Raw genomic sequence first — 15932 nt, 5'->3', positions numbered from 1 at the left:
GTATTTAATGCAATATTACTTTTATTGTGTTTGGTAACCCAGCTGCCCATCTCAGGTTTCTCATTATGCAAGGCACCATATTGTAATTCTGTTGTTACATAGCGAGTACGAAATGCCTTGTGATGTATTAGCGCCTTAAATTTTAAATTTCTTGCTTATTATTCATTCATTAACCTTAAGGCCTGCAATTCTGTAATTATTATAAATTATATTATGCACTGATGAAAAAATGTGAACCTCCCCTGTAAGTCATTTTGTGATTGGTTCGAAGCTCATTTGCATATTACAGCTCTGGGCAATATCAGTATTGCAGTGATGATCAACAAACACTGTGTGCAGCCCTGGTCCGAGGCTTTACTGTATAGAGTATATGGGCTAACTGTTTGCAGTGCACTACTTTCTTGTGCATGTTGCTTCTATCAGACCTAATTGCAACTCTGGTTGTCAGGATTCCAGGCAGAGGTTCCGTGCTGTCCTGGTGGAGGCCACGATCAAGCTGGATGAGCAGGTCAAGAAGATTGGCAAAGCAGTGGAGGACTCCAAGCCGTACTGGGAAGCCCGGAGAGTGGCTCGGCAGGTAAGGTCACTTCTTGGAATGGGTCCAAGACTGCAAACTGGTGCTCTGACAAACCAAGCTGACTGTCCACTGTCAAACGCTATCAGGCTGTCATTGCCCACTAGTGGCAATGTGACTGACCGTTGCCTGTAGTTTGTGCAGTGTGTCCCACAGTGTTGGCTGTATTGGTTGTTGAAGTGTTGTTTTGGCCTAGCAGATCAGCTTAGGGGAAGAGAACAGATAGATAGATAGATAGATAGATAGAAGTAAATAAATGAATAAAAGTGAGCAAAGCAAGTGAATGACGGTCAAGAAGGAGCTAAAACGCGCAGTAGCCTGATGTTTCACTGCCAGTGAAAGAGGAAAAGTTTTCTTTCATCCATTTTTCCTATTCTGTCCACATTTTGTTAAACAAGTAGTATTTGAATATCCTATGACCAGTGAGAAAATGAACACATGCCAACCATTTCATTTCATTCTTAATGAAGTGGTTCAACGAAAAATCGAATTTACACAATTTTCCAGATGTTTGGTGGCTAAATTTTGCTTCTCTAGTTTAGGATGCTAACGTTGCTAACACTAGAAGTCAATAGTCACCCAAATCTTTTCTGTAAGTACGTCCCCAAAACCTCTCTCTAACGTCGTCCAGCTCTTCATGGGTCACACAAACTTGTCAATATGGTTTAGGACACAGTATGACCTCCTGGGAAATCTGTGTCGAGGAACGCTGCAGGTAGATCATTTGGGGCGTATTTATGGAAACATTTGGGGTCTGTTGACTGCTAGTGTATGTTAGCCACATTAGCCTTGTAGCTCCAGCGCTGAACTAAACAGCTGTAGGCCTGGGCGATATGGCGATGCCATCGGACATCGTTGATGATAGATAAGTAACCCGATGGCGATGTGTAAAACATGATAATCGCCGCTTTGGAAACAGAACTGAGAGAGAATTAGAAAGGACCAATTTACTGCTGAACAGCTTGTAAATATGTTTAGAAACTGGGGTTCACGTTTCTTTAAGATGCACCCCAGTAGTCTTTTTTTCATGTTTGAGAGAACAGAAGCTGCCTGTATTTGTTCTCGCTGCAATCCTAGTTTTAGCTACAGCACGGCTCTTCACCTTCTGCTTCTTTTACTTTAAGTTTAGCTTGAGTGCATGGAACTAAAAATAAACGCTGTCATGCTTTGTAACTTCAGCTTCCTTCAGTGTTTTAAATGTCACCCAACGCCTGCTTGGCTGATCAGCTACATCTGGAGTGAGGGAAATGGTGTTATTTTGATTTTTCCCAGAAATCGTTCCTTTAAATGTATAAAAAACTTTTTATCCATTGTTACAACAATGCAGATTTCCACTAGCACCTCTATGAGGTTTTCTTTTTTATGTTTGACTAACATTGATGTGCTTCCCCCAGTATGTTTAGCTTAAACGGGAACATTTGAAGCTTATAAGGAGAGGAAACATCTCTGGAGGTTTTACATCTAGAACAGCTTTTAAAATGCAAAAACAAAGGGTTGGGATTGACACTGCAACTTACTTGGTGGGAATTTTTTGGGAAACACTTATAGGCCTCTTCAAATGTTAAGGAACGCAGCAGATGCAGTCATCACAGCTCATAGGACAGCAGGCTTTAAAAAGGAGAAAGGCACTTGGAGTTTTTTTGGTGGCTGTGAGAGGCTTTGTAGCGCCAGGGAAAGAGCTAATGACCCAAAGCTAAGCAGCTATTCAGACTATGAAGTGGCACTCATTTTGTCAGGTGTGTAATAACCAGTCCATTTAATCTGCTACCTAATACAATGAGTGTATGTTCTAGCAGCATGAGAGCCATTTAGCTTATGTTAAGCTGTGTTCTATTGCAGTAGCCGTGCGTTCCAGCGGTACAAAACCACTGCATACTTCTGAATTCAAAAATAACGACGTATAGCACTTCTGTGCAACCTTACTTCACTTTTTCTTCCTTTTTCGAAACGAGGTTGCTCAGGAAACATTTTTTTGAGATGGCACTTTTACTAAATCTTTGCTCTACTTTCACTTTGCAGCCTCAGATACCCTCCCTACCCTTACTTTCCTCTCTTCCCTTCTCTTCTCTCCCCTCCTCTCCCTTCCCACGCTCGCTACAGCGTCTGCACTCAGGCTCCCAGTAATAGATGACGTTGCTGTGTGTGCACCAGTGCTAGAGTCATTTGTAGGCAAACAGGCCGTACAGTTCCCATGAAGAAGGAGGGATGTTTAAGAGGGCAGCTTCTTCTGCACAGCTGCTCATAGATCAGAGCGATTCTTCACAGCCCAGCAGCTTTGCCCTGACTCAAGTCGAGAAAGTTCTTTTCGAATAAGGATCAGCCTCTGTTCCTCACAGTGCAGGATTGTGTGCGTACGTGTGACTTCATGCCGACAGCGCTATATATAGGAAAGCGCTGGAGCTAATTAGCGAGGCTGTAGCGCGAAGGCTGGGATTACAGCTGATTGGAGGCTGCAGCCATGAAACTGCAATTATCATCACCTTGTGATAACAGTTAAGCAGCTAGGCCCCCAGTCTATACACAACATTCCTCTCGGAGATAAATGCATGCAGTGAGACGCTCTCTTTGACCATGTAATATGTGATCTCTTAATCCTGCTGTTTACAGTCAGCTGCAGTGCTCGTTGGTCTGTTTGGGCCTGTTAAAGATGAATTGAGATGTAAACAAAGTCAGAATGTTGATGTGAAATGCTTCATTGTATAGAAACATATTGCAATATGACATACTGACATATTGTATTTCTTTACAGTGGTGGTGATAGGAACCACTACTGATATCTGGTTCCTATCACCACCAATATTAACACAAATATTTTCAACACAAATATTGTATTTACTATCCAAAATGACCAGTTAACCTATGCGTGTCTTCCAGGCTTTTATATGTAATGCTGATAATAGTAAAATAGCTATAAATCAGAAAATATAAGATTTCTTTGGGGACTATTTTGCATCTTGTACATACCTCTCCACCATTCATTGATTTTTGAAAAATACCTGTTGGGCTTAAACCTGCTCAAAAATATAACAAAGTTACGGTCATTTTCAATTTTCTGTGAGGGAGACTTTAGAGGCGTTAAACTCTTCAGACGTCTGGTTCCTATCACCACCACTGTGAACAGTTCTGACTCTGTAAGTTTCTCCAGAACAGAGCATTTCACACCAAACCACTCTGAATGACTTCGTTTACATCTTAATGATTTAATTGTCAAAATTTTGAAATTTGGTGAAATTCTCCTTTAACAACCAGTTGGAAGATCAGGATTCCTGTTAGTCCATCAGGACGTAGACAAGATTCTTGTTCTGACAAATAGACTCATCAAAGCAAAAACTCATTAAAGCGATACTATTTGAAAAAATCAAACAAAATCAATACAATTTTTCCTTCACCACAAATATATTCAAGAAATATTTGCTGTCTGAAATTGGTTTTCCAGTTCTGCTCTGACGATATAAGGCTAATGTAGCTAACAGGGAAGCTTACAGCCCATCAGTTAGCATTGTGCACACTGCAGGTCATCGCTTGCCTTTGTTTTCAACTGCATTGGCTTGAAATCTCAAATAGGCTTACCTTTGTACATAATAGTATGTATCAGCATCAGAAACTGCATAAGAGAGTCTGTTTGTGATGGCTAGTGATGATGTAGACATGCAGTTTGCACAGTGCTACTTGGTGCTGCATAGGCTTTCATTATTTATTAGCTACATTAGCCTTAGGAACCCAATGCTACACTGAAGAAGCAAACTTGTCAAACATGTCTCGGCTGACTGGATGTATTCAGGTAATGGGGAAAATGTGAAATTAGATTTTTTTTGCCAAATTTTCCTCAATTTTATAAAGTTAAAGTGTTTGAAATAGACACTAAGCTGCAAAAACAGCTCATTTTGAGCTCATTGTGTTAGTGATGTCACAAAAAACAAACAATTTACATATATAAACTAATTCTTCCTATACTAGTTTGTCACTCTGAAGTTATAAGGAGTGTTTCAGCCCAGACTGTGCAATGCAGGACAGCCAGTTGGAACAGGACACATTTGCATATATCAGTCTCAAAGGCACGTGAATAAAATGGCCTGTTTAATTGTAAGGGATAAAGAGGCTGGAGATGATCATGTAAAAATGAATTAAGACTGTTTTAGGTACATAAACCCACAGTGACACCCTAAGCAGAGCTCAAAATGTTGTGTAGGGTATGTGTTTTTTAATCCCACATCAAATAAACATCAAATACTGAAAGCGCTAGTACGAAGCTATGGCTTATGAAGTAAAAGAGTGTGACAGATATCTATAAGCAGAAGCAGAAGTGTCTGTGCTGCTGCGTGTAAGTGGGGTGAGGCAGAGCTTCTCTGGCTAATCTGTGAGAGTCAGACACAGCATGGTTGATAAGAGACTTTCTCATACGTCGGCCTGCATCTCAATCCGGTACACGATCTATTTGCAAACGAGGCCCGCACTGCAGAACTGAATTAGTTGAGTTTGCTCAAAAAGTGAGGCAATAGACTGCCTGGAGCCCTAGCTAATCTATTTTTTTAACAGATCAATTGGGTGTAACTCTGGGGAAAAACAAGCACGTAAACAGCAGCTGTCTTTCACATTAGTGAGTGACCTTAGTTGCCACGTGTGCTATTTTTCCCTGTGAAAAAGTAGAAAGTGTCAAGAAAACAGAGATGGCTGCAGGGAAAATTCACAACTCCAACAGCAGCCGATGAAGGCCGAAGGAGTGTTCTGCCAGCAAATTGCTGGCACAGCGTTTAATTCGGCTGGATTGGGGGCTGCACTCACTCAAATACATACACAAATAGACACAGAATGTTTCCAAGCAGAAGGTACAGGTTAGGATTCCAAGTGCTTAGTTACAGCAATGTCACCAAAACATGTATAGCTGTCTTAATGACTGTAATATGTAAATCTTAGTGTCAAGGTAACACGTTAACTTTGCATTTGTCGTGTCCATTAGTTTTCTATAAAATCATGGACTAAATCTATGTCATATATCACATTATTATACGATACCTCCTTTATGTGAATGCATTTTCAAATGCTTCAAAATAAAGTTCAGTTTCAGCACCCAAAATCTAAACATGTCTCGTGGTGCGACCGTCCAACCATAAATGCCAGATTAAATAAACCGTTAAAAAGGGTCATTTAATCATATAAATTATGCAAAGGAGGGCAGTTTTAAAAGTAATCAACTAATGGCAAAACCTTTGCCCACAAATTTTGATTTCCTCGAATGCCACATGGCAGAAGGACAGCGAAGGACTTTTATTCGGACACGCTTCTAAGAAAGGGTAGGCAGGTATTGCATCATAAAAAAAGACCCCAAGTGACTTTCTTGGTGCAATGCCAAGATCAGTAGCCCCTTCAAAAATATTGAAAAAAAAGAAGATAATTTTTGCGGCATTGGTTAGGCTGGGTTAGTTTACCAGGTCTTGTGGTGTGACCCCAGAAAAACAATGAAGATCTGTTAATATTATAATAATATTTATGTATTTGAAAAAATATTCATATATTCAGACCTTTCAAGGACTTCAAGGTTTATATGTTTGTCCAAAGACAAAAAATAGTTTATACAGGTTTTAAATAGACATGAATAATGTTTTTATTAATATCTGGTTGCACCACCTGACATTTCCTGGTAGGTAAAATTGAATATCCTGTTTAAAAATAAGTTCATTTCATTATAAAGCTATGAAACGAATATCACACATTGGATAGATTCTTGCAGATACAAAAAGCACATTGTATATATATTTTAATATTTTTAATGATGTTTTGGAAGCCTTATTTATCACTTTGCCACATGCTTTTTTGTGCCAATTGTATTTGCGGGCTGTTAGGCGTGAAGGTGACAAGCGGTCAGTCTTCTTATGTTCCCTTGAGGTGAAGCGTGTCCTCAGCTGTTTGTGTTGATAAACTAATAAGCTCAGTGTGTGTGTGGTGGGAGTGGGGTCTCATATGACTGCCCTGTGTTGACTTTTCAAGACCCCCCGTCATCACATGCCCACTAAACAGGGCCCAGACACCTGCCTGTCTGTCTGACTGCCCCTCTGTGCCCCTCTCTCTCTCTGCGGCACACATACACCCCCACTGTGTCTGGTGGGTCAGGCAGACAGGTAGACAGACACATAGACAGATGGATGAACTGTTCTCGACATGGCCAGCTGTCACTCACAGAGAGGGGCTCGAGCCCCAACCCCTCCTGTCTAGCCAATCACAGACAGACCAACAGACACAGACAGGTACATAGAAAACATGAGTAGATAGACAGACAGACATATAGCCAGGCAGATTGATTTACAAATTGATAGATAAAGATACAGACAGACAAGCAGACACTGATAGATAGATAGATAGATAGATAGATAGATAGATAGACAGACAGACAGGCAGACAGACAGGCAGACAGACAGACACAGACAGGTACATAGAAAACATGGATAGACAGACAGGCAGACAGACAGGTACATAGAAAACATGGGTAGATAGACAGACAGACAGACACATAGCCAGGCAGATTAATGTACAAATTGATAGACTGAGAGAGAGACAGGCAGGCAGACACTGATAGATAGATAGATAGATAGATAGATAGATAGATAGACAGACAGACAGACAGACAGACAGGTACATAGAAAACATGGGTAGATAGACAGACAGACAGACAGACAGACACAGACAGGTACATAGAAAACATGGGTAGATAGACAGACAGACATATATCCAGGCACATTGATTTACAAATTGATAGATAGAGAGACAGACAGGCAGGCAGACACTGCTAGATAGATAGATAGATAGATAGATAGATAGATAGACAGACAGACAGACAGATAGATAGACAGACAGACAGACAGATAGATAGACAGACAGGCAGACAGACAGACAGGTACATAGAAAACATGGGTAGATAGACAGACAGACATATATCCAGGCACATTGATTTACAAATTGATAGATAGAGAGACAGACAGGCAGGCAGACACTGATAGATAGATAGATAGATAGATAGATAGATAAATAGATAGATAGATAGATAGATAGACAGACAGACAGACAGACAGGTACATAGAAAACATGGGTAGATAGACAGACAGACAGACAGACAGACAGACACAGACAGGTACATAGAAAACATGAGTAGATAGACAGACAGACATATATCCATGCACATTGATTTACAAATTGATAGATAGAGAGACAGACAGGCAGGCAGACACTGACAGATAGACATACAAATAGACAGATCGACCAACAAATATACAAATATATTTACAGGCAGGCAGAGACATAGACAGGCAGACAGACAGACTGACTGATATGTATCAAAAAGACAGATGGACAGACAAATTGATATACAAATAGTCAAATGACACACGGACAGACGGACAGAAAGCCAGCCAGATAAATAGATCGACAGATTTACAGAAAGACAGCTTGAGAGATGAAGTGAAAGGCTGATTGAGAACGACACAAAAAAAAGTGATCTGTTTTCCACTGAGCTGTAGTGTTAGCGTGCTTACTCATCACTGACGAGTTTACTGAGTTTTCTGATTAATCTCAGCATTTCATGTGGTCTGATAATGCACACCAAAGAGTAACAGGAGAGTTGTGGAAAGAACGGTTCATCCTGTGTTCCTCTTGCAGGCTGGCATACCGTAAGTCTTTATTTAACCCTGTCTCACATACGCATGCCTCCTCGGGCACAGCACAGGCCGGCCTTGTGCACAAACCAGACCGGAACTGACTGCCAGTGAAGAGACATCTGTTCAGCGCTGTGTGGCACGTGGACTCTGCTCACAGGCGCTGTATGAGATATGACGGGATAAGCATGTGAGCTGCTTAGAGCTAAACTCCTCATCCCTCTGGTCATGGTCCTGTTGCTGTTTGTGTTTGTGAGAGTTTGGACTGGCCAGCAGATAATCTAAAGCCTTACTTTCCTTATCGACTGGAAACGAAAAGGGTGACCCATTTGCTGGAGGCAAAGCAGTTTGGGTGCCCATAGTGTAATGAGAACATCTGGGGACAACCATAAGAAATTTTGGGCTAAATGTGAAGGGGATAGCTTACAGAGTGTAACATTTCTAAATCTGTCCGACGCCCAGAGGAGGGGGCGATGCTCAACCCTGTGTGACGAACAACAAGCCTGTCACTAGCACATGGATGTTACCTAAGTTAGCGTGGTTGAAAACTCCTTTAAAATAGATAGGAGATGTATGTTGTGTGTTCAGGGAACACATTATGTGCAGCAAAAATAAGGTACTGTTTAACATTAACGTTAAACTAATGATTGCATTTCATGTTGAAAATCAACAAAACATAGTCCGACCAGGGTGCCCCAAAATTCTGCATACCACTGTGCATAAACCTCTTAAGTAATCTTCAGGGCCAAAATAAAATGCATGAAAAGCGTAGTACATCGCTGTTGTCGGAAGAAAACCTCGTATCTCCAAAATGGTAACTTTACAGGGGAAGGAAAAAACATACCTTAATTTTAACGTAAGTCAGTGGAACCAGACTTTTTGGGCCACTTCTTTTGGTTCATTTACCATGAAATTTACATACAAAATAAAGGACAACAGGTATCTTCAAATTACGTCAAAAACGGAAAAACGACAAAAATGGAGATACGAAGTTTTCTTCCGACAGCAGCGATATGTACCCTTTAAAAGAGCACAGGGTAGAGGATATTACGGGCCGATTATGAGACCACGCCTAGTCCCGTGAGACCGTGAGTGCCCTTGTAGATCCAGCCCATCATCAGCGTGGTCTGTTTCCTACTGCTGCCCAGCTGTTCGCTCACACACACACATACTGGCAAGTCAGGGGAAGTCCACAAAACACACATTCGCTATTTCAGTCATGCAGCTGGTGCCATGCTTCACAGACTCCCCCTTCATCTCTAAGTCACCTTGCTCCGTCAGACCCCCACCCATTGACTTCCTCTGCCTCGTCTGTCTCTTTCCATATGACTAAAGCTCGTAGTGCTTCTGCACCATAGATACACACTCATTGTTCACTCGGCAGTGTGTCAGTGCAGCTTGCTTGCTGACAGGCCTAATTTTGCATGTGCAGTAATATTCACGGGCAGCTTGAGCACAATGATAGATTGTGTTTGATATTGCAGATACAAGAAAGGCACAGGAAGGTACAGTTTGCAGAGATTAAAGATGCAGTTAGAGGTTTGTATGGCAGTGTTTTTTGTTGTGTTTTTTTAAAAATTGCATCTTTGGCTATTCAGTACATTCAGAGTTTGACCTATGAATCATTTTAAGATATAATCAGGGATTTGTAAGAGATGAACTGATATGGGAATTCTGGGAAAATTGGGATATCCGGTATTTTTCATCATATTCGTCAGTGCTGGTGCTGATGCTGTTTGATACGCTGTAAAAAATCTGGGACTTAATCCACACTTAGCATTACAGAAAACCTAATAACTTTTATTAATTTAGGGTTACAAATTCAGTAAAATGAATAAAGTGTAGATATTTTAGTGCAGTAACTCGGCGTCACCTGAACATGCTGCTCTTCCAGAGTGCATTAAATACAGTACTGTGCAAGTCAGAGATGACCCCTTATCGATTAATGTTCACTCAAAAGTACATTTTATTCATTTTTCAGTGTCAGGAAGAAAAGCTGAAAATATACTCAACAGAATCTTCATAGACTTACAGTCTACATTCATCAGTTCTTTATAACCCCCATTCTAACACCTCAGTTCACTCTGCAGTGTGTCTGGTGTTGCCCAACTTGCATGCTGACACGTCTAATTTTCCATGGGCCATATTATTCATACTGAGCTTGAGCGTGTTCACAGTTTGTGTTTGTTGCTGTGGATACAAGGCCCGGTATTAAAGGTACAGTAAGGGATTTATAGGCAGTATTTGGTTATGGCATATTTATAGCATGTCGTGACAACCATGTCATGCCCGCTTGCACCCACCTACTTTGGGCAGTGGTCCTTGTCCGCACTTTGCCTTTGTGATCACTGCTTCCACCACTGGCACAGAGCATGCTCACTCAACCCTTGTGCCACAGCAGTACAGAAAATACAAAAATAAACATTTGAATGCTGGAAGACAGAAATAAATATTTTGTGAGTGTTTATGTTTAGGCTGAAACCACAAGACATCACACAGGGAACCACACAATAAGCAGCGCATCACTGTCGCCGTCACTGGCAGTGATGTTTTACCCACAACAACATTATATATTGTTATTAGCTGATTATGCTACAAAGCATCTACAAGTCAGCCAGAATTAGATTAAAGCCAATGATAGAAGCTGCCAGGACACAGATTCAAAAGCCTATTTTTTTGGCATAGTATAGTGGTATATCACTGTTGTCGGAAGAAAACCTCGTATCTCCAAAAAGGTAACTTTACAGGGGAAGGAAAAAAACTACTTTGCTCTCAATGTAAGTCAATGGAACCAGATTTTTTTCCAGGTCATTTTGGGCCGTTTCTTTTGGTCTATTTATCATGAAATTTACAGACAATGTAAAGGGCAACAGGTATTTTTACATTGTCAAAAACTGAAAAACAACAAAAATGGAGATACGAGGTTTTCTTCCGACAGCAGTGATATAATATGTGCTGAGTGTGTGGTAAGTGCCAACAGGTGTTTCTCTGCAGCACACCTCTAGCTTATTTGTTGCTCTTCCATCTGCTTCCACAATGAGCCAAAAATTGCCTAAACTTGCCCCACCTATCAAACCATAATACCCACCCGCATGAGCCTCAAAATTTATGTTGCAGAACATGCGGGACCCGTCTTGTTCAGATTCTGATGCACCTCTTGGTTGTTTGATTCATTTTAATAGGCGCTTGTCACCAACCGACCCTCTCAGAGATTTAGAAATGACGTGCTTGAGTTGTCACTTCCTGATTGTGGCTTTAAATTTAGTCTCACGAGCCAGGCTTCTACCTGTAGTCAGAGAACGTGGTGCATTTTCTCTAGAAACATGGTCGGCCTACTTTGACAGGAAAGACTGGTGTGACTGACATGCAGAAAAACCAGCCACAAACCACTGCGTTTGGGTGATGAGGCAATTTTCGGCAAGGGGCTACAGCTATGAAACATCTCAGAGTAAGAACACTATTCAGTGTTACACAGCAGCCCATGTCAGCAGTTTTGCTCTGACAAATTTAATAAGGACCACTGAGCATGTTCTCCCACTTCACTCACAGCACATTGAGACCCCTCATATCTAACAGGGTGGGGGATAGATGGGAGACAATGCAGCTTTAGCTGAGACTGTGGAATCTCATTGGCTTGGTTGTGGCCACGCTATGAATGTACACAGTTTCCCTTGTGTTTCTGTGAATGGCCTTCATGTGTGTCACAATGGAGGGGGAGTTGAAGCAGACGTAGAGAGACCACATACGGGGCACCATAGGATGCCATTGATTCGACCAGTGACCTATTCTTTTTTTTATGCATACTGTAACTTATTAGACTCCTGTTACTGTAGTATTTATCGTAGGGGTGGGCAATTTGATGATATTTTATCATTTTTGTGCTAAACTGTGTCATGAAATGCTTTTCTGAGTATATGATGGGCGTGGTCAGTATTTCTAGAGCACTGAACAACTGCTTGGATCATAAATAAAGACCAATTAAAGTGAGCCTGTAAACATCAACAACCAGTTCACACTCACTGTGCGTCTAATTAGAATATCCAGAAGTGTATATTGCCTTTGTACTAATCACAGCATTCACACAAATGCTGCATGTTGTGTGAGATTTCACTGGCTGGTGCAGTTTTGAGGCCCATTTTTTTGAGAATCATCATTCAGAACCAATAATCTCAGCTTCTAGAAAACCTGCATCCACGAAATTCATTAATTCATGGAAAAACATGTTCATTCCTAACCACATTCTGAAGGGTGTTACAGAAAGATTGCCTAATATATCATTCCCAGCTGGGTTTATGCTAGACAGAATAACCTAAAAATGTATGACAGAATAACCTAAAAATGTTTTTAATAACAGTGTTTTCTTGATTTAGCAATAATCAAAAAATTTCAATTCTCTGTTAGGTAAAATTAGTCATCTGGTGCGTGTCATCACAGTGAAATAAACATTTTAATTCTAACATCATCCAAAGGTTAGATATTTGTTATTATACTATGCAAATGTATGCATATTTATGTAGATGATGTCTCATTTGCATATCTAAATGTACAAACTCAATTGTAGAAAAGTTGAGACAGTAGATAAAATGCAAATAAAAGCAGAAAATGGTGATTTAGAAATGTACTTTGACCTGTGTTTGACAGAAAACATAGATATTCAGTGTCCACAAAATTTGATGGCTCAAACAGCACTGCATTAAAAACTGGCATGTTTCTGTGATGGATATTACCACACGGGCTTGGGAATACTTGGACAAACTGTTGTCAATAAACATCGTAGATCTCTGCATCCACAAATGCAAGGTAAGACTGTACTGTGCACAGTGGAAGCCATTTATCAACAACATCCAGAAACACTGCCGACTTCTCTGGGCTCAAGCTCATCTGAAATGGACTGATGCACAGTGGAAACGTGCTGTGGTCTGATAGGTCAACCTTACAGATCTATGGAAATAATAGATGTCGTGTTCTGCAGGCCCAAGAAGAAAAGGACCATCCAGATTGTTATTGTTAAAGACTTTCCGAACTGGATTAATTGGTGTCTTCAGTCTCCAAATGATTTATAAATGCTGTGAAAAGGAAAGGTGATATAGCGCAGTGGTGAACATGCCCTTGCCCCAACTTTTTTGGAACATGTTGCAGAATTTAAATTTGGAATGAGCATGTATTTACCAAAAAACCCAGTGAAATTCCCAAGGTGAAACATCACATACTGTGGTTTTGTACCGTTTTCTATTTAATACAGCTCAAACAATGTACTAATCACTCCTTCAGTATTCAAATTTTGCTAGATTTCTGCCATATTCCCCCATCCGTAATTTACTGTACATGATTTTCCCATAAGAGTAGCGGAAGTTGTGGCTGAACATAGTTTTACGCCGCAGGTCGTGTTAGACAGTGACTAATTATGGGGGTTTTCTCTGCTGCTTTTAAAAGCAGAGGATGGTCGACTTCCTCTTTTTGTGAGGGTGAATGAACTCATGTTGAGCGCTGAGGGCCAAGCAGAAGTGGGTCACAGGCTTTAGCAGGTCAGGAGTTAAACACAAATAGAAATCACAATGCAGCGGCTACATTAGCATCATTCTAAAGCAGAACCAACAATCTCCATAAAATAAACATCGGTCCTTGGTTTCTGTCTGTCTTCAGCAAGGCCACTTGAAGTAGGTCACAGGATGCAGAGAGCTAGAGAACCTCTTACGTTTCGAGTCCTGCTGTGCTGTTTCTACCATTACTAAGGAGAAGAAAATAACAAGCCCAGTCCAAAAAAAGCAGAGCAGAGTCTGAATTTCCATTTTTTTCTCCCCATAACAGCTATGAAGATCTGAGGAAGAGCGCCGTACTGGAGATGTGCTTTTCTCATCACTTCTGTATCCCGGGCTGGGTGGGGGAAGGGAGGGGAGGGAAGAGAGCTGTTAACATGTGGGATAGATTTTCTCAGGCCGCTCCTTCACCGTATGTGGTTAGTTTTGACCTTGGAGGTGCAGTTATCTTGAACAGGATCCTACTGGCATGATTCAGCTGCGTTAATGGTTTACTTTGCTCACTCTCTTAAAGCGACAGTTTGACGAGAATTTAAATGTATACATAATTTCCCTTTTACCCCAAATGCTGACCACCCAGCACTTGTTTGGGGTCTGAAGTTCACTTCTTTAGTTTTGAAATGGAGCTACGAGGTTAATGTTAACAAGAAGCTTATACCCCAATTAGCCTCCTATAAACTGAACATCTAAATTATTACGTGTAAAATAATCTCTAATAGACTTGCGTGTGTGGTTTCTGACACTGTGTGACACTCTGTTATCTATGATGGACAACAGAATGGAGAATTCAGGCTTTAAGATGGCTGTTGCTACTGTTTTTAGCTCTGCAAAGTACCTTTGTCCAGTTTTGTAGCTTATAGAATTACTTGTTAGCTATAGGAACCTTGTAGGTGTTTTATAGTTTGTTGAGGTATCACTTTAAAGGGCTCTTATTATAGAAAAAAAGCAGCATTTTTAAATTTAAAATAAAAGTCTTTGAAGTTGCATATAAAAATTGTTAACGTTTCAAAACAACGTTCTTATTGTAGTCCATTTAATCCATATGTGTAAACAAAGGTGCAAAAAAGTCAGTTTTCACGTCATTATTTTGGTGACGTCACAAAAAAACCAACACAGTAACATACAGTGGGGTCCAAACATCTTAAGTGAAAATGAAAATGCTTCTATTTTGCATGTAATTTTAATAGTGCTTCTGTTTTGCATTCTTTATAGTCTAAATTCTATTATCAGCATGATAATTTGAGTGAAAAGCAGAATCTTTGCAACATTTGCATTTCAGAATTTATTAGTATTTGATACTGTGATTTGGTACATTAAATCAAATCCACCTAAGATTCATCTGAAAATGCGCTTTAACAAAAGGAATAAGACTGAAAAACAAATCTGACCTTTTCATATAAAGGACTTAACATGGTCAAAGTCACAAATGTGCTTAAATTTGAATAGTGATCTGGAAATCATGCAAATCTTAGATATTAAATTCTTTTTAAATTTTTTTTATTTAAAAACATCCATGAGGTGTTAGACTTTTGCTCCCCACTCTATATCCACCAATTAGTCTACAGCAGTTTAGCCCCCGTTCAGAGCTCATTTACATACATCACTCTTAAATACACAGTAACAGCCTGTTCAGTTATCATTCAAGCCTGGAAATAAACAGAAAGTTTTATCATTTTGAAAAACGGAAAACAAAGAAAAGTGTTTTGTTTTGTTGATTTTCTAAGTGAAAGTAAGTTAACACTTCCTCTACATGGAACACACTTCTGCACACTTTAATGCACAGTTACTATTTATTTGCTCGGTTTAACACTTTGAAAGAAAACTGTGCGAAAGTAATGTCACATTTTATACACTGAAAAAAATGGTGTCGTGTCAAGTAAAATGATCTTAAATCTAGTCAATAAATCTAATATTTCTCCTGGTGAGATTGTTGTTAGCTTATTTAAGTTTATTTAACTTATTTCCAAACAGTTGTAAGTGATTTTATTAAGTAAATTTATGTATCTCACTATGTTGGCAGATAATGTTGATTGTTTTAAGAAATGTGCTTGAAACCAGCAAAATTATCTGCCAGTATAGTGAGATAATTTTACTTAATAAAATTACTTAAAACAGGTAGTGTCTAGAAATAAGCTAGATAATCTTATAACAAGTGCACAACCATCTCAAAATGGGAAA

The 15932-nt window shown here is 40.0% G+C and overlaps 1 protein-coding gene across 1 annotated transcript in view; it reads left to right on the top strand.

The window, feature by feature from the left end:
• sh3bp5a (SH3-domain binding protein 5a (BTK-associated)) overlaps positions 1–15932 on the top strand; it is a 35300-nt gene that overhangs the window by 6479 nt on the left and 12889 nt on the right. Inside the window, exon 3 of the mRNA XM_036567563.1 lies at positions 449–577. Coding sequence (XP_036423456.1) covers positions 449–577 — 129 coding nt within the window. The remainder of the gene's footprint in view (positions 1–448; positions 578–15932) is intronic.

Source organism: Colossoma macropomum, unplaced genomic scaffold (assembly GCF_904425465.1).
Source record: "Colossoma macropomum unplaced genomic scaffold, Colossoma_macropomum, whole genome shotgun sequence".
NCBI lineage: Eukaryota > Metazoa > Chordata > Actinopteri > Characiformes > Serrasalmidae > Colossoma > Colossoma macropomum.
This window is presented reverse-complemented; position numbering and strand designations above follow the sequence as displayed.